We start from the raw sequence: 26477 nt of genomic DNA, 5'->3' as shown, positions 1-26477 counted from the left end.
AGTGCTTTTCTTTCTTTACACAAGTAAATTTTCTGGTGGCTTTTATTTAACGTATAAGAGTGTATGTAACCATTTTCGGAGTCTAGGGAAATTTGAAGCTCAGAGATCAAAATAAACTCCAAATAGAAAAGTAATAATCTGTTTATTTTTTGCTCTTGACCTTTAGTAGCATATTACCATTAAAATAAATAATTTTTAATTTATGACAAAATGAGCTTTCTACTAGTTGTCAGTCTATTTCCCATGGTACGTGATGTGCTCACCATGGCCGTGATGACCTTCTCTCCTGCTGAGGTTCTTGCCTGTCATTCTGTATAAGGCAGAGGCTTTCATAGACCTTCCACATGCAGTGCGCCCTCTATTGCTGTGGATGCCACCATGTGGAAATTAAATAATAGGCCTCCCCTGCTTTTCGAATGCAGTGCTTTCGGAGATCATTAGAGTATATTGTCCCACGGTAAAATCCTGATAGTACAGTGTGTCCTCACTGTGCATCATTGGCTTTTGATACATCAGCAGAATTCATCAAACAAGCATCTGTATGGATCCTGTTTGGGCAACATTGAATGACAAAAATGGCAAAATGCCACAAGAATGTATACACATGCACAAAATTAGGGCTGCCTGATTTCTCCAGAAATGATTTTTAAAATATTAAAATATTTTAATATAAACAATTTGGGGACATACCTAACAGTTGGCTAGATAATACTACCTGTGATTTTTAACCTTCTTATCACATCTACAAAAACCTTAAGCCTGCTATTCCTTAGAAATTATTTTTGAAGATTAAACTTGAAACACATTCTGTAATTTTGATTTAATGGGAGCTTGAATGTCAATGATGTGATATGTTCTGCGTTAGTTTGGCATCAGGTGAGTTTTCCTACTGTTGACTTTGGTTAGGAACAGCAAAATTAGGCTTTTAGGTTATTAGTAAATAAAGATGGTTAATGTTCTCTTCCTAAGTGTTAAACTATTTGAGAAGATCAATTAGTCGACTTTATTTCATTTTTATTTTAATATGCTGGGCTTTGGGGTTTTCTAAATGTTTAAAAATCAAGCTTATGGTGTTTATTTGGAAGTTTTTTTGGTGATGTTTTTAGACTTCTAATACCCTGAACTCTTTTTGTAGCTCTCGGTGAAAGGTTACAATGACAAGCAGCCGATTTTGCTAAAGAAGATTATTGAGAAAATGGCTACCTTTGAGATTGATGAAAAAAGATTTGAAATTATCAAAGAGGCGGTAAGTGTTCTGAACTCACTTTTGTAATTTTGCCACATAATGAACATTTTAAGAAAAATGAGGGGATGGCTGGATGGTTTAGTAGGCTGAGTGTCAGACTCTTGATTTCAACTCAGGTCATGATCCCAGGGTTGTGGGATCAAGCCCTGTGTCAAGCTCTGCACTGAGCATGGAGCCTGCTTAAGATTCTCTCTGTCTCTCTTTCTTTCCCTCTCTGTCTCTCTCCCCCTCTTTCCCTCCCTACCCCTCCCCCCCCTCCATCTGCCCCTCTCCCCTACTTGAGTGTGCTCTCTTCCTCTAAAAAAAAGAAAAGAGGAGGAAAAGCCCTATTAACCATGTGCCAGTCCTCTCACCCTGTCTTTGTTAAAGCCTGTGCTCTATCCAGAAAGAAAGCCTGGGAGACTCAGGAACACCTGACCCCCAAGAGCTGGGGAGGTTGCAGCACTGACTTTCAGAGAGAAGCCTGAGGGCTGTGAAGGACCCCTTGAAAGTTTTATCCAGCCTTTACTTTAGAAGAACACATGGTTCTGCTGGCTAAGGTCTGCCTGCCATGAGAACCTTGTCACATTAGGGCAGACTGTTTAGGCTTGATGTGTCTTCCACTTAAACTCAACTCACAGTAAGCCTGATAATGGAAATAAGGGATGGATAGCTATTTTAAAAGCCAAACTGTGACTTTAATTGTACATCCTCCAAAAAATTAACGTTTTCAAATGTAGTTTTCGGATGAAGATCCAATATTTTATGTATGTAAGTGGACATGTTGCTTGCTTATGGAGACTTTTGGAATGGCCTTAGGTACAGAATCAAAGGATACCAAAAGCTGGAAGCCCTGAATACTAGGGATGACTCTCTGAGAGAGAAAAAATGTCCCATAGTGAAGACACTTAGGACACAAGTCAGATGCTGGGGATAAAGCAGCAGCCTGGAGAAAGGAAAACATGCCCTTTAATTTAAGGATCAGAGAGGAGTAAGCCCCATTCTAAATTACCTCACTTCAAGGGGAGCCTGGGTAGCTCGGTCGGTTGGGTGTCTTCGGCTCAGGTCGTGATCTGGCAGGTCATGGGTTCGAGCTCCGCATGGGGCTCTGTGGCTGTCAGCGTGGAGCCTGCTTCGGATCCTCTCCCTCTCTCTGCCCCTCCCCTGCTCTCTCACTCTCTTTCAAAAATAAATATTAAAAAATAAAAAATAAATTACCTCACTTCAAAAGGAGAAAGCAGCAGATACTCGTGCATCCCAGTAACACATGATTTATGCAAAATGAAGTTTGATTATAGTTGATCTTTTTAAATGATTGTAAAAGGACTTCTAAAATGAATGGACCCGTGTCTCTCTTGACTAGTACATGCGATCTCTTAACAATTTCCGAGCTGAGCAGCCTCACCAGCATGCCATGTACTACCTCCGCTTGCTGATGACTGAAGTGGCCTGGACTAAAGATGAATTAAAAGAAGCCCTGGATGGTGAGACTATTTTTGTACTTATAACCCTGTACATTTTTTCCTAAAATCATTTTGATCTATCTCGATATCTAGTGTTTATGCTTTCTAATATTTCTAATAACTTGTAGTTTTATTAAAGCCAGCTGTGCATCCTTTTTATCGAAATGAAAACAGTGGTGGCCTTTGAAGTGGCTTTCGTGTTCAGGCTGCTTTCAGCCTGGATCCATAGCAGTTAGTTATTCCTGTTCATAGATTTCTGCAGATGACTGAAGGTTTTGACCAGAACACTTATCTTGTTAATATTGAAGTTTTCAGAAGAAGAAAAAAGGGCTGAGCTTGAAAGCCTTGTCACACAGGAAGAGTACTCAGGCATCTTTAGATCTGTTCAGTTAAAAACTGGAAAATGTGGGGCGCCTGGGTGGCTAAGTGGGTTAAGTGTCCGACTTCGGCTCAGGTCATGATCTGACAGTTTGTGGCTTCAAGCCCCTCATCAGGCTCTGTGCTGACAGCTCAGAGCCTGGAGCCTGCTTGGGATTCTGTTCTCCCTCTCTCTCTGCCTCTCCCCGTCTCATGCTCTGTCTCTCTCAAAAATAAACATTAAAAAAAAATAAAAAAACCTGGAAAATGTGTGAAGCCTAAAGAATCATCCTTTGTTGCCTTTTTTCTAAAACCGTAAATCTAGTTTTCAGAGGCTTTGTTTCAATGCCCTAAATTCCTTGAAGGCATGGTTATGCCTTCTTTTTATCCTCTTTATTTGATATCTAGTGCAATACTATGTCCTCAACAGGTGTCTAATGAATGCCTATTGAATGGAATGAAATTACCTCAGGATTGTTTTATTAGAAAGAATATAGACTGATAGTACCCTTTATTGTTTTATCTTTTTCACTTCTCAGCATTACTTTCCAACTAATCTTTTTTCCCAAATACTCAACAATAAGAGAAAAGAATACTGTTGAATTTTTAATGACCTTTTATGACAAGTTCTTACTCATACTTACTATGTAAGTATCATACTTTTGATTTCTTCAGTGACAAATCAAGAGCAAAGTATTGACAATCATTATTTTATTAGTTGCCTCAGGTATTGGATAGGCATATAGGTTATAAAATTCATTAACTAGAACTGATGCATTTTTAATCTGGACAGTTAATATGCTTTTTTTTGCAAAATGTTTGAGTCATGTCTAGTTAATGGGGAGAATTTTACCTTTAAAAAAAAAAGCCCACATAATTGATTTAAAATCTGTTTTAAAAAACCTGAACCTGCGGGGCGCCTGGGTGGCTCAGTCGGTTAAGCGGCCGACTTCGGCTCAGGTCATGATCTTGCGGTCCGTGAGTTCGAGCCCCATGTCGGGCTCTGTGCTGACAGCTCAGAGCCTGGAGCCTGTTTCACATTTTGTGTCTCCCTCTCTCTGACCCTCCCCCGTTCATGCTCTGTCTCTCTGTCTCTCAAAAATAAACATTAAAAAAAATGAAAAAAAAATAATAAAATAAAAAATAAAAATTAAAAAAACCTGAACCTGCATTTAGCATAATCAAAAAGCAAAAGTTCTTAGTTTTTTCCCCCCTTTGTCAGATTGTGGGTCAGATAGTAGGTAAACTGTAAGCAGAATAATCTCTAAAATATATCCTAGGGATGTGAAACCTAAGATACGTTTTATAAAGGGAAAGCACTGGGACCCCTGGGTGGCTCAATCGGTTAAGCATCCGACTTCAGCTCAAGTCATGATCTCATGGTCTGTGAGTTCGAGCCCTGCGTCGGGCTCTGTGCTGACAGCTCAGAGCCTGGAGCCTGCTTCGGATTCTGTGTCTCCCTCTCTCTCTGCCCCTCCCCCATTCATGCTCTGTCTCTCTCTGTCTCAAAGATAAAATAAGACATTAAAAATTTTTTTTATATAAAGAGAAAGCACTGTTTTGGTTGACAGTCTCTGCTCAAATAAGCCATCATTCTGTTTTGGAACATGTATACTCTTACGGTGATTCAGTACCCCCAATGTGGCTTAATGTGGAGACATTCGTTGACACTCCGTCAACTCTCCAGGTGCCAGAGTAGCAGGAACCTCAGAGTTCAGTGGGTCCAGCAGCTTTTACTGACTGCCTGCTACACACCAGGCTCTAGACTTCAGGGGCTTGAGATAAAAAATGATCAATTAGATGGGCTTTCTTGGATCAAGGAGTTACAGTCTAGTGGCAAAGCATAAATGTGTTCAGCTCATTTCAGTGTAGGCAGAGAGAGTAAGTGTTGTGGCCGAGGTCTGCAGAGAGTGGTCAAGGGGTCTGGAGAACAAATATGCACTTTAGAATTAGACCACTGGTCAAATGCAGCTGTACAACGTACTAGCATGATGCCTTTGGGCAAGAAATTTCAATGTTCTTCACTTCAGTTTTCTCACCTTTAAAACAGGGATAAGTAGTACATACTTTATAAGATAACATGTTTGAAATGATACACCCAGAGTAACCACTTGTTAATTCCCTTCCTGTGTCTCTCTTTGAATTTCAGTCTCTATTTTTAGCAGCCATTGCAGCAGTTATTAGTATGATGTCCTAATGGAGAAGGAACAGCTCTTTCTTATTAAAGAATTGAATCAATACATGTAAAAGGAATGAGGGGAGTAGGAAATCAGTATTGTGATACCATAATTGATACAGGCAATATGCACTGTTGGATGCTAAAATTAATGAGTAAGGGAAAACAGGATATGTGTATAGTCTCAAAGTATATTTCCCTGAAAATAAATATTTATTAATTACAGTGGGGAAAATAGGCATTGATGGGCAAGTGGCATTACCTAATTGCTTGTAGAACATACATGAGTTACTCTATTATAACTGAAAGATGAAAATAGTCCTTTTACAGTAAACACATCTGGCAGACCACCTTAACCACGTGATTAGTGTTCACTAGTACGACAGCATATCAACATCATGTACTGCTGATGTGATGCATTGATAAGGGCACATTACCTCTGTGGTATTCTTCCTAGTAGTTGGGTAGTTAAGCTTAGTTTAGTCACGGAAAAACACTGGAAAAACTCAAATGGCACTCTGTAAAGTAATTGAACAGTATTCTTCAAAAATCTTAAGATTATAGGGGCACTCAGCTCAGGTCATGATCTCATGGTTTGTGAGTTCAAGCCCTGCAGTGGGTTCTGTGCTGTCTGTGCAGAGCCTGCTTCAGATCCTCTGTCCCCACCCCCCCACCCCCCCACCCCCGCCGCACCTTCTCTGCTCATGCTCCCTCTCTTTCTGTCTCTCAAAAATAAAAATAAATAAAAATTTAAAAATGTTGTTTTTGAAATCTTAAGATCTTAAAAGATAAGGAAAGACAGGAACTGGCACAGACTAGAGGAAACATAGGCACTGAGGACACATAACTAAATGCAAAGTGGAATCATGGATTATATCATGGAACAGAAAAAGAGTATTAGGAGAAACTGAAATCAAATAAAGACTGCATTAGTTAATAGTATTAAAGCAGTGCTAATTTCTTAGTTTTGATCAACATATGGTGGTTATGAGAGATACTAACATTAAGGGAAACGGTAAAAAGGTATATCGGAACTCTCTGTACTGTTTTTCTAACTGTTCTGTAAGTATTAAATTAGCTCAGAGTGTTGTTTGTTTTAGCCTCATAGGGAGAGCTCACTATTTTTTACACCTCTACAGATGTCACCCTTCCTCGCCTTAAGGCCTTCATACCTCAGCTCCTGTCACGGCTGCACATTGAAGCCCTTCTCCATGGAAACATAACAAAGCAGGTAGGTGGTTGAGGGTTTAGTGGTCTTTTATGGAGCAGTGTAAGAGATTTTTTTTTACCCTGGCTTCAGAGTATTCACCACCGCAGTGTGATTATAAGCACATTAGTGTTGACTCAACCTTCTCTGCTCTGTGGAGGAAAACAGGAGAGGGTATAAGGGAAGAGAATGATGGTGGTTAACTATGAGCCTATTTTCATGATTGCCTGCTCTGCTCTCGCCTGCCTTGTGCACTCACAGGAGGAAATGGAAATAATTATCCCTACTCTGTGCAGGACAGCAGGACTGTGAAGTTGATAAGAGCACGTGGTGTAGAATCAGCCTGGGTTTAAATCCTGACTCTGCCACAAACTAGCTGCTTATTCTTCTGAAAAGGTGTTAACCTCTCAGTACTCAGTTTCTTTATCTGTACATTAGAGTTTAAAGATTAAATGAAATGGTGCATGCCAAATGTGTAGCCCATAGAAGACTCTCTAGAATTCCCATTCTGGAACTCTGACAGCCTCTCTCAAGACCCCACACTTCTCTGCTACTCTGCTATCCTGCCTCCAAAACAGTATGCCCAAGGTCAGATGCTAGTAACTGGCAGAGACAGGATTTTTCACTAAAGTCAGTTTTATTTATTAAAAAGCCTATACTCACTTCTTTTGCTTTGCTGCAACCCCAAGTATCTGTGGTCAGGGTCAGTTACTTGGGACCAACTTTCCATCCCCAGTGCCTCTCCAACTTTGGCAGTACCTTTTCCCACAGCATCAAGATCATTGTTGATGCTGGTCTTGGTCTCTCTTTCTCCACCTCTCCCATACCGAGTGTATTGCCAATTGACGAATTCAGTTTTTTCCATTTGAATAAGATCAAATGTGTTTAGGGTTTAAGAATCCATCTTTATGATAAACTAGCTTATTTCACAAGTGTGTTGTTTTCACACTGCATTGGCCACCATCCAATATGCTATTTTTATTTTCACAAACAAGATACATTTGTGGTTTTGTATGGTGCTATTCCGTGTCCTTTTCCACAGGCTGCACTAGGAATCATGCAGATGGTTGAAGACACCCTTATTGAACATGCTCATACGAAACCTCTCCTTCCAAGTCAGCTGGTTCGGTATAGAGAAGTTCAGCTTCCTGACAGTAAGTTGGAATGTTGTAACTTTGGTAATGGACTACTTTGACATAATGTTATGGGTGATTATAGGTGGATTGAAGTCACCTGGATGAGAACACAATTTTACAGTCAAGATCTACTGGGATCCTTTACTGTTTATATAAGTATGGTTAAAGGTAGGTAATTCTGCCAAAAATTTTTCTGTAGGAAGGTCAAAAAGGTGAAATTGGAGGTAGGTGATTATTTTGATGAGAATGACATTAGAATTGACTGGTAATTGGATGTAGAAGAGTTAGGAGGTAAGAAAAATTACAAAGCTAAAGAGATGTTGACTCTGAAGCATGAAATAAAATCTGTTTATGAAAATTGGAAACTAGAATCATAATACTGATGAGAAGTCCATAGGAGTCTTTGGCAGAAATAGTTTTAGGAAACTCACAGGTGCAAATAACAGCATGTATTTGTGACATGCATATTTTATAAGGAATTAGCATAAAATAATGGATAATAATTAATATATTGGAGTTTGCAGTGTTGGATTGCCTTTGTATTAACCATGGTTTCTTTTGATTAAGCATTGTTTTCAGTTATTGTTCAAAATTATGTAGTGGGTAGTAAATTAGACTTGGGATGAAAAGCATTGATTTTTTTGTGTGTGTTCTTTTGTTTTTGTTTGTAGCTAAACTTGATTGCTGGCTGTTCCCCACACATGCGTGGTCTGTGCCCCCACTACCACTATGTATCCTCCTGAAATAGTGCTCCCTTTCCTTCACTCTCTCCCTTATGGACATCTGTCCCCCTCCATCTCCATTGTTAGACTGTACATTTGTTAAGGTTGGGGCTGTGTCTGGTTCCTTTGAGAAGCTGTTAAAGGTGCTTGAGCATGGTGTTACCTCAGAATATTGTTGTTGAATGCTCAAACATACCTTGAGCACAGCTCTCTTCTTCACAGCCAGTCATCACAGACCTGGTAACGTTTCATTTCAAACTTCTGCTAGTTTGTTCCTCTCTCACCACAGCATGGAAGAGAAGCACAGTCAGAATCTGCCATTCAGAAACCATAGCACTTGGGCGTTGGGCAAAGTGAGGCCAGTCCAGAGACAGAATTTCAAAGTGAAATCTGTCTTTCCTACTTTTTTTTTTTTAAGTTTTTGGTTTTTTTTTTTTTTTTTTTTTTTTTTTCATTTTGAGAGAGAGAGAGCATGAGCAGGGGAGGGACAGAAGGAGGGAGGGAGGGAGGGAGGGAGGGAGAGAGAGAGAGAGAGAGAGAGAGAGAGAGAATGAATGAGAATCTCAGGCAGGCTCTGCACTGTCAGTACAGAGCCCTCTGCAGGGCTCGAACTCACCAGCTGTGAGGTCATGACCTGAGCCAAAATCAGGAGTAGGATGCTTAACTGATGCGCCACCCAGGTGCCTTTCACACCTCTTTTTATTACACTTCCTGCTTCCTCTCTCCTCTTTTAGGGCCTTACCTCTTTTGCCTTCCAAGTGCCTCACAAATTGTCCCGTGCTCAAAAATAACTCTGTTCAATAAGAGACTCTCTAAATATGGAAAACAAACAGAGGGTTACTGGAGGGGTTTTGGGAAGGGGGACGGGCTAAATGGTTAAGGGGCATTAAGGAATCTACTCCTGAAATCATTGTTGCACTGTATGCTAACTAACTTGGATATGAATTTTAAAAAATAAATTAAGTAAAAATTAAAAAAAGAAAAAAAACCTCCGTTCACATCCCATTCTCCAAATGTTAGGTGTTAGGAAATCATTCTAAGCCAGATGTGAATGTCTCACACAGTCCTTCACTTAACTCTCCATGAGATAATATTTACAGTTTAAAAAGACAATGTTTAGGCATTGTGAAGGAGACATTTGGGGATAGACATGAAAAAGCTAGAAGTTGGGAGGGGGTGGTTGCAGTAGCTTTATAGACCGTATTCCCCTTCCTCTTCTGATAAGAAATAACATAGTGCTGCCAGTATATGATTAGAAAGTTTGACTGTTGGTCAGATTTATCTCCTCAGAAAAATAATATAGGTGAAATACGACTCCAGACTTGTCTACCACCCTTCGCAGTTGATGTCTAAATTATCATCTATGAGGGTGAACAAACACATCATTACTATTCTGAGAAACCCTTATTTGTGAGCCTTACACTAAATACTAAACACAATATATGCTTGGTCGCATTTATTCCTCATGAAGTGAAGTTATCAAATCATAAAGCATGATCATCTGGTCATAACTCTGATGAGATATTTGATCAACACATCTGAGTTTTAGTCTTGGGTCTTCACCATTCCAATTTGGTGTCCTTAGACAAGTCACCCCCTTCTCAGGTGCGTAGCTTCTTCATCTCTAAAGTGAGGTGTTAGACTAAGTTACCTCTAAGTGTTGAACACATGTGTGTAAATTTGTGAAATGACCTTTAGTGTGGGTGTTGGTAAACGGTGTTCAGAATAAAATGCTAAATGAAAATGCAAGATAATAAAGACACAACTAGTAATTTAAAAAACGGTTTTGTATGGTATTGAAACATAAGTGGTGGTGCCATTAAGGTTCTTATATGTATTAGCTGGTTCTGATGTAGTATATACACTAACTTGTACATTGTATTAACTGTGGATCTTAGCATTAATACTTAGCTATAAAATGGGTCTTTTGTAAGTTCTTTGCCCTTTAAATTCAGTGAATGTTTATTGAGGGCCTGCCAAGTTTAGATTGCTGCATTAGGATTCCCTTAGGTAAGTTAACAGAATTTCGCATTCTTAATAATTTAATTGCAGTTTGGAATTGCTGAAAAACACTAACTAAATTGGACAGCTTTAAAAAGCCAGATAAAACATTGACTTTGTTAAACCCTAAATAAGTTTTTTTCTCTTTTTAAAACTTCCTAGGAGGATGGTTTGTGTATCAGCAGAGGAATGAAGTTCACAATAACTGTGGCATCGAGATATACTATCAGACAGACATGCAGAGCACCTCAGAGAATATGTTTCTAGAGCTCTTCTGTCAGATCATCTCTGAGCCTTGCTTCAACACCCTGCGCACCAAGGAGCAGCTGGGTGAGAGGGAGGTGGGGACTGGCCCAGTACCATAGACCTTGAGCAACTGTTGTCCTCAGAAAATATGCTCCACGTGGATAGTCCTCTTGCATGGTGGTGCAGGCTTGCTGTATTGACAAAGGCTTGTGAAAACCTTGTTTGTGGGGAATCCACTTCTAAAAGATAAGCACTTAACATGTCATGGACATTATGGACATTAAAGCAGTTCTTAAGGCGAAGACAGTGTGTTTACAGAATGTACATGTCATAAAGAAGACATTTTGGGTAAGGGAAGATGCTTAGGGCAGACTATTTATTAGGGGTGGCAAGATGGGAAGCAAGCCATCCAGAGAAGCTTAGATTTGGGAAACTTTGGGTTCCCAGAGGGCAGGTATTATCTCTTAATCATCTTTGTATCCCAAGCCTGGTCCCATAGAAGGTACTCAGTAAGTGTTTGTTGAGAAAGTGTTTCTGGCACAGTTTTAGGCACTGTTAAAAGTCCTCGAGATCCTGGCAGGTTTAATCAATGAGAAAATAAAGAAACCCCAGCAATGACTGGGAGGAACCAATGAAAAAGGATTTGGGTGAGTCTTTCCAAGTATTTTCATTTTTTAAGTAACCACCATGGTAGATGCTGGACATGGAAATGGATAAGTTAGAGATGGTCCTTCCCTTCAAGGAGCTCACGGTCTAATCAGGAGGGCAGACCTATAAAGGAATAGTTACAGTGCAGTGTGGCAAATATTACTGAGAGTCTTCAGATTCTAAAGGTCATGCCGAAGATAGTGACTTCCTCAGAAGTGGGGTGGGACCCCAAGGCTCCACAGGTCTGAGGATGTGGTTCAGGACAGAGCAGCTGAAGGAGGCAAGCCACGAGCTCAGTTTAGGAAAGATGTCAAAGGGTGGTAATGCGTGAGCTCACAAGATGACAATGGAAACGTGACCTTCTGTTGGTCTTCAGAGGTTTTTAGTCTGAATGCAGTTGGTCCAGGAATGAATTCACATAAGGAACTTGGATATGAAAGGGAACAGAGCTGGAACAATGGTTAGAGGATGAAAATGAGTTCATTTTATACTAGGGATGGGAATAACTTTCACACAGAGAGAAGATGATTAACCAGCAGACAGTGAGGAGTTATGGGATGGGAGATTGAGTGATGAATAAGATTTTTTCCTTCCCACCCCCCCCCCCCAAGAGAAAGAATTCTCTCCCAACTTTCTAACTATTCTTCAGAGAGCCCTTTTGCTCTACCCTTAGGAACTTATGATATCCTAATTGTTTATGTTTCTTCAGAGGTGAATAACATAGAGCCCAAAAGTAGATTTTATTGCTCTGACAGGATAAGTTTTGAAGGATTAAAAGTGACCGGAGTCTCAAACGCCAGGGTCCTGACTGGCCGGTGTTTGTGTTTCAGGCTATATCGTCTTCAGCGGGCCTCGTCGAGCCAACGGCATACAGGGCTTACGATTCATCATCCAGTCAGAAAAGCCTCCTCACTACCTAGAAAGCCGAGTGGAAGCTTTCTTAATCACCATGGAGAAGTCCATAGAGGACATGACAGAAGAGGCTTTTCAAAAACACATTCAAGCATTAGCAATTCGTCGACTAGACAAACCAAAGAAACTGTCCGCAGAGTGTGCTAAATATTGGGGGGAAATCATCTCCCAGCAATACAATTTCGACAGAGGTAAGGCACAATTAGGGCCCCAACATTTATGGCATATAAGTGTAACATTTGAGGTCACCAAGGCTATTCTACAAAACGGTGGTTGTTTTGTAGGTGATGTTCCGGTTATTAATTTGGTGGTGTGGAGTGTCATACTTCTAAAGAACCATCGCTTTAACATAAGAGCAGTTTTTATTAGAAACTTTATCTTTTTTTCTTCTCCAAAATTGGAGCTGGATCTTCCTGTATCATAATAATACAGTAAGAATAAATCTAATTTCACTTTTTGTGTTTAGTCAGTATGCCCCTGAGGCTCTGAGCACAGGCTTGCGGTTATCTATTTCCCATAACACCGAAAAAAGAAAAAGGAAAATTTGCAGAGATAAGTGCTGCCCTGGAGGCACAGGGCTTCAAACAGATGCCTGTAGGGATTACCAAAAATGTGTCGGGGCTTTTACACTGGGGACAGCTGTGCTTCCTAAAGTCTCCTGCTTACTGACTTCCTTGGCGTTTCTTCTAGAGCAGAAATCAACAATGCAGAGCGCTAAGCCGCACCAGAAGTTGGGGGTTCGGGGTGGGGGGGTTGGGTTGTGTTCTCATTCCGACACCAACAGCCTGAAGATCTTTGGCCAAGACACCTTTTTGAGGGCCTCGGTTTTCTTACCTGTAATTTTTTTAGCAGTTGGAGTCACTGTTAATGGTAATTGTACTGACCATCTATTGAACATTTGCCGTAAGTGCAGCATCGTGTTACTGTCATTCATCATTTTCCTTAGTTCTCACTACAGATCCATTAAGTAGTTATTATCCCCAATTTCCGGAGGAGGAAACAGAGGCTCAGAAAAATTGACACAACTAGCCTAAAGATCCAGTAGTTCAGAAGTAGAGAGCCAGGCTGTCTTCTTACTCCTTACTTGATATTTATTCCCTGACTACTTGCAAGAACAGATGATCACTTAAAAATACAGAGACCTAAGAACATTGGAGTGAAATGTATTGTCATTTAATGTAGTATTCTGGGCTACTTAAGATGGAAATATTAGTAAATTATTGTTTGATTGCTTTTTCAGATAACACAGAAGTTGCATATTTAAAGACACTTACCAAGGAAGATATCATCAAATTCTACAAGGTAAGTTGAATTTGTATGTTTAGATTTTGACTCATAAGCAAATATTATATATGCTGTGTGGTTTGTTACTGCTTTGAACTTAGTGCCCTGCTTAGAGCTGCAGCCTTAGGTCACCTTCTCCAAAGGTTCTTTTACATATGAGGCAGCAGTGGGAGCATGTGTGGCTTCTGAATGCAGACCCAGGGCTCATCGCTGGCGAGATAGCCCTGTGACCTCAGCCAGGGGGCTTAAGCTTCTAAGTCTCAGTTTCCTCACTTACAAAATAGAGATGAGTAGGAGTATTAATTGAAATGAGGTGCATAAAGTGATTGGCACTTAGCAGAATTTAATAAATGGTCTCCATTACTGTGGTCTCTTCATTAGTAATTCTCAGCCTCAGTTTTTACATGTTTTAATCAGAATACTATAATGTTTTCCTCATTGATATTATAAGTTTTAGTTGTGTTTATTTATTGCTTAAGACTATTTGCTTTGTGAGGTTAGGTATCTGTTCTCAGTTGCTTGCAAGAAAGGGTGATCATATTAGCTCTTTTTGGTTTCTGAGGGATTCATTTTAAGGCATTCTTAGTTGTGGGTGTTTAAAAAGAGTGATGTCCTGATATAACTTACTCTAGGGTTTCCAGAAGCAGTGAAGATTTTTTCTTTCCCTCCACAACGTCTATTATTCATTGGAATTACAAGTAGTACCTAATTATTGAATTTGTAAGAATAGTTATAAGACTGAGTCGATTTTGTCTTAAAAATGAGAGTTTTGTTACCAAGCTTAAACTAAGTCTAGAACATCATTTCCCTTGCTGTATTCCATGGTACACTAGTTTTCTACAAGATATTAGTAGGGACACATACAAAAAAGGGTTTCATGACCATGTAAGTGTGGGAAAGACTACACTCTTTATTCCTGTTTTTGGAGAATTACAGAGCATGTTAACATTTAAAAGTTCTAAGAAGCCCCATACTAAAGATTTCTTTAGCCCAGCATTTAATTTTGTTAACAAAACTCCCTAAAGAGATTCATCATGGACCTGTTTGTTTTTCCCCCACAGAATACCTATTAAGTGTTTCCTGGGACTCCAGTGTTCCTTAGAATATAGCTTGCAAGAAAAATGCAGTTTGCTTATTGGCTGGTTTGTGTTTAGAAAGATGGAGATTGTCCAGAATTGTTCAGGAAATTGAGAATAGTCTGAAACTGAAGAAGGTGTTACACTCTTCTACTGATAAAGGTTGATAAGAGGGCAATGAAGGCTTGGGTGAAAAGGGATCCTGAATAGACCTTTGGAAGCAAACTTTTTACTCAATAAGACAGACAATCTCAGATGAGCTGCTATATATTACTGGAGGCGGACCTGTGCTGAGCTCCTGAAAGGGGCTGGAGAGGCCAGGGCAGGCCTGTGGGAGAATCTGGGCTGTCCTGCCAGCTGGAGGGAGCCATGGTCAGGTTTGTTGTCCAACCTCATCAGGATTTCCATCGCGGCTGCACAGGACCAGGCTTGTAATAACTGCTCCATAAACCATTATTGACCTGATTTGGCTTTGCTAATGATCTCTCCGTCTGAGGGTATGACCAGGGGAAGTTTCATCACACCTTGTGTTTTCCCTTTGGAAAAGACAGATAATGGTCTAGCATTAAGGAAAAGGTTGAGAGACACATTTCCATGGGATCTGCCAACTCACCACTCCTGATATTCATGGTATGACCTAGGGAACTCCTTCAGAGCAGCCTGCTGGAGCAGAGAGAGAAAAAGCAGGCCTTGCTTTCTGATGCCATCACTGTGAACTACGTGACTTGAGCAAGTCGTCATACTTCCCTGTGTCTCAGAGTTCCGTATCTCTAAAACAGGATCCTCACAACACTTAGCTTATAGAGGGTCAAGTGAGCTAATGCAGGAGAGTGCCTGACGCAAGATAGGACTCAATAAATGTTAGCTTCCTTTCTCTTCTGTTAGATGAAGATCCATAGAAGTGCCCTGGTGCAGAATCTAAGAAGGTGTGGGACACCTCGGTGGCTCAGTCTGTTAGGCGTCTGACTGCGGCTCAGGTCATGATCTCACTGCTCATGAGTTTGAGCCCCTCGTTGGGCTCTGTATTCACAGCTCAGAGCCTGGAGCCTGCTTCAGATTCTGACTCCCATCTCTCTGCCCCTCTCCTGCTTGCATGTACGCTCTGTCTCTCAAATATAAAAAAAATAAAAATTTTTTTAATAAAAAAAAAAGAATCTAAGAAGGTTCTAGAGGAGCAGGCATTGTGCTTGTCCCTTGACTGAGCTCAGGCCTTCGCCTCTGTAGTCATTAGCGATCTCTGGATGTGGCCCTGCATCACACCCTGATGAGTATTAGGCTAGGTTTTTAATCCCAGCCCAGCTACCTCTTAACTGTAGGAGTTTGAATGCATCACGTAATATCCTTGGACTCCATTTTATCATTTGTAAAATGGGGCTAATAGTAATTCTTGCCTACCTAACCTAATTTTCGTAGAGTTTAAATGAAATACTCTAAGTGAGGGGAAACATCTTTTCTGTTTCTGGCTATGTGAGAGCTGATTCTTCATAGTGGTAAAAGAGTACTTCATTTTAGGTTCCTTAGTGGGGCAGAAGGGTGACCTTGCTGTTCTTTCTTCCTAGGAAATGTTGGCAGTAGATGCCCCAAGGAGACATAAAGTATCCGTCCATGTTCTTGCCAGGGAAATGGATTCCTGTAAGTATTGAATATGGACTTTTTGTAAAGTATGTTTTTGGGCACACGATGGCTGTCCCTTGCCATAGACACATCCCTTAAAGAGCACCAGAAAGTAAATAGGTAGAGAAGGGGACCAACTGGAGACAGGGTCTACTCTATCAAAGCAAAAATATGGGGAAAAGGGAAATGAGGCAGTGAAGGAAACAGCCAGCGTTAGGTGGCACAATGCCATCCTGGCCCTGGCTTTATAAGAAAACACAGCTAGTTGCTGGTAGGACGTCTTCACAGAAGCTGTGTGGAACCACTGCATGTGAGGAGGAAGAGCAAATAGTGCATTCGCTCAGTCTTTCCATCTTCTATCTCTGAATGGCCAAGGTTTACTCCACAGTCATATCTCACCTGGCCTTCTGGGTTGTTTTACTGGATCCTTCCTGGTGGTCAGAGCCTCAGAGACCAGTGAGTGCAGACGTGGGCACTAAAGTTGCTGTGGGCGAGGCTTCATAGCCACGGTAACGTGATGAGCCATCGTTGGGGAGAGTCTGGATAAGACGTAGAGCCAGCAGTCAAGGTCTTGGGGAGCAGGCAGCCTGGGAGGACATGGGCCTGGTACAGTTTCTTAATGAGCTGAGTCCGGTTTCAGTTTGTTGTTGTTGTTGTTGTTGTTGTTGTTTTCAATTGCTCTTGTATGCTAGTATTTATTAGGTAAGAAGTAAACCTTTCATTTTCTCACAGGTCCTGTCGTTGGAGAGTTCCCATGTCAAAATGATATAAATTTGTCACAAGCACCAGCCTTGCCACAAGTAAGACATGCAAATGTCATTTTAGATTGCATGGTTAGAGGACTTCCCACATAGAAGGAGCTTGTTCAGCAGGACACGTAAGACTAGAAGTATCAGGTCACCACGTGTTTGAGCCTCTACTTTATATTCCTCCCTAAATGTGAGGTCGCCATCTGACAGCTCCCAGGGGAGGAGAGTGGGGGGCGGGGGGTCACGCCTTTGTCATCTACGGAAAGACTCACACTCTGACCTGGTTTGCTTTTGCTTCTAGTTTGAGCAGTTATGTTACTCTGCAGCGAGTCCGCTCCAGCCACGCCTGTACCTTGCCCTTTCCCCAGTGCCTGCATGTCTTTAATCTGGAGAGGTTGGCATTTACTGGCAGTGTCACCAGGCCCTGCTGAGTGGGCACGTCAGCCTCTGCCGTTCTGCTGAGGTCTTGGTGTGTGCCAGCTCTGGCGTCCCAGCCCTTGTGTGCCCAGAGAAGAGCCAGGGATCTTCTTTCTGGTCCTGGGTCCCACTGGGGACACTCCCCATAGGTTTGCATAGACCCTCTGGCCCTGATGATCCAGGAAGATCAGATCATAATATGTGGGGTAGAAACCAGTGTGTATGTAAAAAAAAAAAAAAAAAAAAAGTTGATGTCTTATTCCGTCTGCTTTTTTAGGCCATAAGCACTGAGAGAAACCTTTTTCTTCTTTGCAGCCTGAAGTGATTCAGAACATGACCGAGTTCAAGCGTGGTTTGCCACTGTTTCCCCTTGTGAAACCACATATTAACTTCATGGCTGCAAAACTCTGAAGATTCCCCAAGGGTGGGAGAGTGCAAGTGGATGCATCCCTGGGTCTTCCTGGGGCCAGGGAAACAACCTTGGCCACTTTCATAGTTTCTGGTTCACTATCAGACAGACAAACAGAAAAAAAAAAGATGTTGTCAAATGTCATTATGTAGAATATTAAAAATCCAAAGTAATTAAATTACAGAATCTTATAGATGTAGAATATTTTTTAAATACATGCCTCTTAAATATTTTAAAATTTTTCTTTTCATTACTGAGAGAAATTTCCCTTATATAACAGTACTTAAAATGATGAATGATATTCCTATAGAATCTTCCTTCCATATTCTGTAAAATAGTCACTTGTCAGAAGAAAATATGTTAGTTTTTGGTTGTGTTTTTCTAAAAGCCTCCTAGGTTGACAGAAAAGGCTTTAAAACCTTTAGAAAGGTAATACCTTTTTAAAAACTGATTCTCAAATTTGCTTTCTACTTGGTGGTTTCATGTAAATCAATGGAGAACATTAACATTTGGCAGATAATGAAAAAAGCAAAATGATTTTCTTTTATTAGTGAAATTGCTGATTATATAAGGCATGGTTTTAATCTTTTTATAAAATTTGAACATGTTTTTTATTCAAACTAGTAAAATGCTGGAAAACCCTAGAACGCCCTACTTATTTACAATGCTAGAAATAGACTTACCCTACATCAGTTTTGTCCCAAACGGAATTTCTCAGGATTACTGTGATTTGTTTCTTTCTGATTGAATTATATTGACATTCTTGTTCATAGTTGGTTTGCAGTGTTCCCTCAGTTTTACCTTTTCCCCTCAACAACATTTGTTGTATTTATTTAATACATAGGGTCAACTTCAGATCCCACTGAGTGTGTGACATGCTTTTCCAACATCAGCTACTCTAAACACTTGTAACTTTTTACTACCATGATATTGCAATCAGTATATGAACCAAAATATTTGCCCCATTATGAATTTAAAAGACAAGTACCAAGCCACCTTTTTGAAGGTATTAAAAATAAAGCCTTGATTCTTAAATAGTGTGATCTCCAGAAGACTCTCAAATCCCTTTTTGCTACCAGTCTAATATTGCCTTAAGTGTTAAGTTATTTTTTGAATATATAAATATAAACATAACAAACACAGATAACGACTGGAGTGGACTTTTAAAAAATATTTTTTTCATGAGATACTATTTTAGATGAAATTGTTACTGTAGATTTAACAGCTGTTTTGAAATATTTACTGTTGTTAAAAGTTGCTTCAAGAGAAATTGTGAATATACTTCCACATACAGGCACTGGTACCCGTAAGTGGCCCTGTTCACTAACTCAGGCAAAGTAAAGAATGGCATTTTCAAATGACATTTTACCTCGCTAGGAGTTGATTTGCCAGGACTTTTTTCTGTAGAGTCATGTCTTACAACATCTTAAGTTTTCACTTTTGCCATTTTCCAAATAATCTACATTTGGGGCAAGAATGATATAATCACAACTGTGGAGGCTGCTTTCAAAAGCAGGGCTCCATTTCTACTGTCAGATAAATGTGGTGCTGTAACTGTCTTTTTATCCCTACCTTCAGGAGCTTCCTTGTGATGAAGCCTGTCTTTGTCCATCAGAAGGTGCGTGAGTCATCGCTTCCTTCTGGTTTTATGCATTTGTAGACTATGCAGCTTTTCATCAAACTGCAAAAATAAACAAGAGGGATCTACAATTAGCCCTGAGTGTTTAAATCCACCACTGTAAGAGTAAATAAGCCACCTACCTTCTCTGTGGGAAATTATGTGCTATTGAGTAATTTTTAGCTCTTTTTTAAAAAATGGGTGAAATGTAACTGTCATTTTTATGAGAAAGTCACATGAAGAAATCTGAACAGAATCTCATATAGTCTTCCAGGAACCTGTGATTGGGGTTCAGTGTGTTCCAGCATTGTCTGGTGTCCAAATTGGATCTAGAGCTACTGTTGGATCACTCAGGCATACTAATGGATTCACTGAAATGGGTCCAGGCTGCAATCCATGAGCAGTAACAGACTACCCCGGATACTGCGTTTTTCTCAGTGCTTAGCAAATGAGATTTGTGGAAAACAAACTAAGTTATTAGTTACTTGTGACTTTAAAAAAAAAAAAAAGTCTTCTTTTCAACTAGTTGATGTGGAAGAGAGAGCATGTGACACAGCCAGTATGGTGGAGTGCTAGGGTAATCCTGTTTACAATAAATTGCCTGAATTGAACCTCTGGAGTTTGCATTTGTGTTATTTTTACAATTTTAGTGTCTAGCCTACCTCTCAGCATCCTGATTTGACAACATTTTTTGCTTTCAGTATTCCTAAGGCAGAAAGCAATGAATTAGTTTTTTGAAAAAAAAATCTTTTGAGTGCATCTGGGTGACAGTGATTTAATCAAATAAATGGGTCAATTTCACACTCATAAGGGTGGATCGCTTTTGTCAAAGGAATCTTGGTGTGAGAGGCTGAGTTCATTGCTGTGCATATTGTCACTGACCCCAAACCCAGAAAGATTTGTCCTTTGCTTTACAGGGAAAAGAGTAAAAAGGGTAGAAAAACAAAATATTTCCTCTACTGCTAGTGTTTCATCTTCTTGCCACATCTCCAGCAGCAGGCTAGCCAGTTATCTTGTCCAACCCCTGGCCCCTGACACCCTGTTAAGATAATCTTTCTACTAATGTGGTTGCCAGCTGGCCCAGATGGGCATTTCAAGAGGAAATGTGCTCCTTCCTCAGTTTGCAGCCTAGGACCTTGGTGCAGCCCACACAGGCAGCATTGTGCTTGGGGATGACGCAGCGGCCCTAATGAGAGGCCCAGAGCAGCACCCGCTTTTATGGCGTGGGGCAGTTTTCCCCTCGCTCACAGTGCATAGGGGAGTCATCTGAGCTCCTCACCATATACTCTAACATAGCTTCGCAGAATGTTTAGATTTATGGTGAAAACCAAGGATTCTCACTCTCATCCCCATTGTAAGGGTGGTTCCTGCCCTCCTAATCCTTCCCTGGCAGGGCTTCAGACCGGTCTGCCCCTGGACCCCCGTTATTCTGTGCTGTCTACCAAATGAACTTAATTGTCCTTGTCAACCTGAACATCATACACCCCAAGGTTTCTTGTGGCAGTGCCTGTTGGTAGTCCTGAATTATTTCTGTTCCCACCCGCGTCCAGCTCTTCAGAGATATTACAGCATTTTGGACCACTCATGCCCTAAATGAACATTAACCTTATAAAGCACTTTACAGATTTCAGACCATCCTGACAGACATCTTCCACAATAATCTTTTGACACAGGACAGTGATTAAAATTGTCTTCGTCATCCCAGGTTTTCAGAGATGGGTATAGTAGACTCAGAAAGGCCAAACAGTTGGCCCAGGACCATTCAGGAAGCACAGATTCAAATCTCCACTCTGATCTTTAAACTCTAGACCTCATTGTTCCATTTCCTGTAATAACAGCTACCAAGTCCATTAACATACTGTGGGACAGAGTACAAAGGCATTTGCTTTTTTTTTTTTTTTTTTTTTTTTTTAAGGGCATTGGCTTTTGCATTTATATGAAACCTCACCATTTTCACATGCACCCTCTTACTTACTATCCCAACCTTTGCCTGTTTTGGAGAGACTGAGACCAGACCGCACAGTTGAGGCCCCAGTCCAGTCCACCATGGTTTCCACTCTGCTGGGCCACCTTGTGGCCAATATTAACTACTGCCTGCAGGGTCTACCTATCAGGGTTGATCCAGACCCATGCCTCCTGGCCTGCTAAACCCTGAAATCATTTCAGGCTCTCCTGGTGTCCCTGGAGTGATGAGAGTATCTGGAATTCTTCAAGAAATTCAGAAAAGGGGTGTGAAGAGTAGTAGTCAAGTTCACCTGTGGCCCCACCACATTTAGATCATTTTTTGCAGTCTTTTTTCTGTGCGTAGAGGAGGGGGTCATATATTCAGTGTCACAACTTTTTCCTTCAATAGTCTATAATGAAATTGTTCCACATAGATACTCCTGAGGGAAAAATGTGATCTTGGTTTTTTTGTTGAGTGTTTGGTGTCCTGTACTGTAGTTTATTAAATCCTCTTTGTAGGATGTTGAAGGTGTTTTCAAACTTTGATCCATGATCCTTGTGCTGAATATGTGTGTGATTTCCTGGTTATTTCTTTAAATTGCTGGGTTAAAGAATATGAATATTAACCTTTTTCAAAAATTTTTTATCTATAGGAAAAGTTGTGAAAATAATACAATAAATTCTCATGTATCGTTACCCCATATTCACCAGTTTTATGCCTGCTATGTATTGCTCCCTCCCTCTTTTAAGTAGGTTGCAGACATCACGACTCCTTACCCCTCAGTTTGTTGCCAAGTATATAACAAAGTCAGTGTGTAGTAAGGAATTTGGCCTGACCCAAAGGAAGCCCCGGCCTTTGTCCCCTTTGTATTTGTTTAGATACAGTATGCTGGTAAACTTGACAAATGAGATAGATAAATTTCTTGAAAGACACAAATTACCAAAACAGACATGAAAAGAAATAGAAAGTTTGACTATCCCCGTATCTGTTTAAGAAATTGAATTACTGTTCTTCCCACACAGAAAATTCTAGGCTCAGATGTCTTCATTAGTGAATTCTATCAAACATTTTAGTATAAAATTATACCATCTTAGTAACATTTTAGAAAACAGGAAGAAACCCTATTAACAAAATATTAACAATTTGAATCCAGCAATGTATAAAAAGGAATTTTTATACAGTTGATTTTCAAATATACAAACCTTATTTGATGACAAAGTGAGGTTTTCTCAGGAATGCAAGGTAAGTATAATATTTGAAAATCAATTAGTATTATTTACCATAGTAACAAAATTGAAGGAAAAAACATTTAAAAAGTTCAGTAAAAGCATTTTGCAAGGTTCATCATAAAAGCTCTCAGCAAATGAATAGAAGGGAACTTTTTCAATGTAATAAAGGAAACTTATAGAATACCTACTGGTAACATCATATTTAAGGATATAATATTGAACACTCCCCACCCCACCCCAAGACCTGCACCAAGATGAGGGTGTATGCTTTTACTACTATTCATACTTGTATTTGAGGTTTTAGTTGGTGAAGTAGATTGGAAAGGATGCGGTACAACTGTCTAGTCACAGATTAGCACATACAAAAAAAAAAATTCCTAAGGGCCAAAAAAAAAAAAAAAGCTACTACTACTAATTTAAAAGGTTGCAGGAGATAAATCAACATTAAATCAATTGCGTATCAGGGCACCGGGGTGGTTCAGTCGGTTAAGTGTCTGACTCTTGATCTCAGCGCAGTTCATCATCTCATAGTTTATGAGTTCAAGCCCCGCATTGGGCTCTGCGTTGGTGGCACAGTGGACCATGCTTGGGATTCTCTCTCCTCTCTGCCCCTCCCCAGCTGTGTGCTTGCTCTCTCTCAAATAAACTTAAAAATTTTTTTTTGAGGGGCGCCTGGGTGGCGCAGTCGGTTAAGCGTCCGACTTCAGCCAGGTCACGATCTCGCGGTCCGTGAGTTCGAGCCCCACGTCGGGCTCTGGGCTGATGGCTCAGAGCCTGGAGCCTGTTTCCGATTCTGTGTCTCCCTCTCTCTCTGCCCTTCCCCCGTTCATGCTCTGTCTCTCTCTGTCCCAAAAATAAATAAATGTTGAAAAAAAAAAATTTAAAAAAAAATTTTTTTTTGAAAAAAATCATTAGGAGTAAATTTATTCATTTATTTTTAAGAAAGTTTTTTTTTTTAATTGTTTAACGTTTATTACTTCTTAGAGACAGAGCATGAGTGGGTGAGGGGCAGAGAGAGAAAAAGGGAGACACAGAATAGGAAGCAGGCTCCAAGCTCTGAGCTGTCAGCACAGAGCCTGATTCAGGGCTTGAACTCGCAAACTGGTGACCTGAGCCAAAGTTGGACACTTAACCAACTGAACCACCCAGATGCCCAGGGGTAAATTTTTTTAAATATGAAAACCTGTACACTGAAAACTTCAAAACATTACTGCAAGAAATGTTTAAAAGACTTAAAGAATATATGTGTCACATCCAAGGATTGGAAGACAGTATATATATTTTTAAGTTTGTTTATTTTGAAAGAGGGAGAGAGAGAATCCCAAGTAGGCTCCATGCTGTCAGCTCAGAGCCCAACATGGGGCTCAATACCATGAACCAAAATCAAGAATCAAACACTTAATCGACTGAGCCATCCAGGAGCCCCTGGATGGCCTCTCTCTCATTTTGAGAGAGAGAGCACAGCCAGGGAGAAGCAGAGGGAAAGGTAAAGAAAGAATCCCAAGCATGGTCCACGCTGTCCTGTGGAGCCTAATGCTGGGCTCAAACTCACTAACCCAAGATCATGATCTGAGCTGAAACCAAGAGTTGGACACTTAACTGAGTCATCCAGGTGCCCCCAGTAAGACTGCTTTGTTTTGTTTTGTGTATTTTTGAGACAGAGAGTGTGTGAGCAGGGGAGGGCAGAGAGAGAGGGAGACACAGAATACAAAACAAAATCCTCAGGCTCCAGGCTCTGAGCTGTCAGCACAGAGTCCAACGCAGGGCTCAAACTCAATGGACCACAAGACCATGACCTGAGCTGAAGTCAGACACTTAACCGACTGAGCCACCCAGATACCCCTCTAAGACAGTATTTTTAAGGTATCTGTTCTCCCCCATTGATTCTAAGCAATGCTTACCAAAATCCCAGCAGGCTTTTTGGGCAGATATTTATGAATTGCTTTTGAAGTTTACATGGACATAGCAAAGAATCTTGAATAGCTAAAATAATTCTGGAAAAGAAGAACAAAGTTTTTCTCTCTGATAGCAAATCTTACATAAAACTATAGTAATCAAGATAGTGTGGTATTTGGCTAAGGATAGACCTAGATATCAATGGAGGAGAATAGAGAGTGTACAAGTAGATCCCCAGGTTGATTTCAAATGATTTGACAAAAATGCCATGGAAATTCAATGGGAGAAAAACTCTTTTCAACAATGGTTGAACAATTAGATATCTTTATGGGGGAAAAAATTGAACCTCAAATGTTACCCCACAGTATATACAAAATTAACTCAAAAAAGATTTAAACAAAAACTAAAAATATAAAACTTCTATGGGGCAACATAGAAGAAAATATTTTTGAAGTTTGGTAGACAAAACTTTCTTAGAGTGCAAAAGGCACTAACCATCAAAGAAAAAATGGACAAATCAAAGCTTTTCAAGTTTGAAAACGTCTTCTGTTTAAAAGATACACATAGGGGCGCCTGGGTGGCGCAGTCGGTTAAGCGTCCGACTTCAGCCAGGTCACGATCTCGCGGTCCGTGAGTTCGAGCCCCGCGTCGGGCTCTGGGCTGATGGCTCAGAGCCTGGAGCCTGTTTCCGATTCTGTGTCTCCCTCTCTCTCTGCCCCTCCCCCGTTCATGCTCTGTCTCTCTCTGTCCCAAAAATAAATAAACGTTGAAAAAAAAAAAATTAAAAGATACACATAAAGAAAATAAAAAGCGACTGACTGGGAGGAAGTATTTGCAACACTTGAAGTCAGACAAAGTACTTATATATAGTACTTATATATAAGAATACATAAGGGGCGCCTGGGTGGCGCAGTCGGTTAAGCGTCCGACTTCAGCCAGGTCACGATCTCGCGGTCCGTGAGTTCGAGCCCCGCGTCGGGCTCTGGGCTGATGGCTCAGAGCCTGGAGCCTGTTTCCCATTCTGTGTCTCCCTCTCTCTCTGCCCCTCCCCCGTTCATGCTCTGTCTCTCTCTGTCCCCAAAAAAATAAATAAACGTTGAAAAAAAAATTAAAAAAAAAAAAAAAAAAAAAAGAATACATAAGAAGAGCGCCTGGCTGGCTCAATCAGTGGAGCCTATGACTCTTGATATCCAGGTTGTGAGTTCAAGACCCACACGGGGTGTACTGATTACCTAAAAATAGAATCTTAAAAAAAAAAGACTACATAAGAAACTGTTAAAATCAGAAGATAAAATTCTGGTAAAAGAGTCAAATAGATTCTTCACTAAAGGAGATGTAGTCAATGGTCAATTTGTACATGAAAAGACACCCAACACCATTAGTCCTCAGGGAAATGCAAATTAATACTGATAGGCGAAGCAAAACTACAGAGAGAAGATCAGTGAGTGCCTGAAGGCTGTAATTAGGAGGTAAGATCAAAGGACATAAAACTTTTAAGAGAAATGGAAATGTTCTATATCAATAAAAAGCTGGAAGACATATTTTTGAAACAACCAAAATGAGATACAATTCCATGCAGACTAGAAGAACTAAAATGAGAAATACTGACAATACCAAGTGAGGGCTTCTAGTGTGTTTGTTTCGTTGTTTGCTTTTGGTGTGTGTGTGTGTGTGTGTGTGTGTGTGTGTGTGTGTGTGTTTAGAGAGAGCACAAGTGGGGGAGAAGAGCAGAGGGAGAATCTTAAGCAGGCTCCATACTCAGTGCAGAGCCTGCCGTGGGCTCAATCCCACGACCCTGGAATCACGACCTAAGCCAAAATCAAGAGTCAGATGCTCAACCGACTGAGCCACCCAGATGCCCCTCTACTGCATATTTTTAAAAAACAACAAAATATTTATTTTCCTGCTATGGAGTAGATGCACTTGTTCTTGTAGCAAAAGGTCATATTTTGGAGAATATTTTGGAGCAGCTTTTGACAAATGTAAGGTATGGTGAGTTAGAGTTGATAATGGAAATATTTTATTAAAGTTAACATTAGAAACCAAGTGTTAATAGTTCCACTTGATGAAATGGCTGATAGGAAGAGATTTTAGGGACAACTTGAAATTCTGTAAGTAGTACTCAAAATGGTTTGTAAGGCAAGTGT

The 26477-nt window shown here is 40.4% G+C and overlaps 1 protein-coding gene across 1 annotated transcript in view; it reads left to right on the top strand.

Moving 5' to 3' along the window:
- Positions 1 to 19871, top strand: part of IDE (insulin degrading enzyme) — a 98716-nt gene extending 78845 nt beyond the window's left edge. Inside the window, exons 16-25 of the mRNA XM_047073170.1 lie at positions 1136 to 1246; positions 2589 to 2709; positions 6361 to 6452; positions 7471 to 7582; positions 10450 to 10617; positions 12012 to 12284; positions 13334 to 13395; positions 16013 to 16085; positions 16800 to 16867; positions 17549 to 19871. Of these exons, the coding sequence (XP_046929126.1) occupies positions 1136 to 1246; positions 2589 to 2709; positions 6361 to 6452; positions 7471 to 7582; positions 10450 to 10617; positions 12012 to 12284; positions 13334 to 13395; positions 16013 to 16085; positions 16800 to 16867; positions 17549 to 17644 (1176 nt within the window). The 3' untranslated portion in view covers positions 17645 to 19871. The remainder of the gene's footprint in view (positions 1 to 1135; positions 1247 to 2588; positions 2710 to 6360; positions 6453 to 7470; positions 7583 to 10449; positions 10618 to 12011; positions 12285 to 13333; positions 13396 to 16012; positions 16086 to 16799; positions 16868 to 17548) is intronic.
- Positions 19872 to 26477: the final 6606 nt, after the last annotated feature.

The sequence above is a fragment of the Lynx rufus genome, unplaced genomic scaffold (assembly GCF_022079265.1).
Source record: "Lynx rufus isolate CCGP_SWC_20201006 ecotype Redwood Valley unplaced genomic scaffold, mLynRuf1.p SCAF_11, whole genome shotgun sequence".
Lineage (NCBI taxonomy): Eukaryota > Metazoa > Chordata > Mammalia > Carnivora > Felidae > Lynx > Lynx rufus.
Note: the sequence above shows the minus strand (reverse complement) of the source record. Positions and strands in the feature narration are given on the sequence as shown.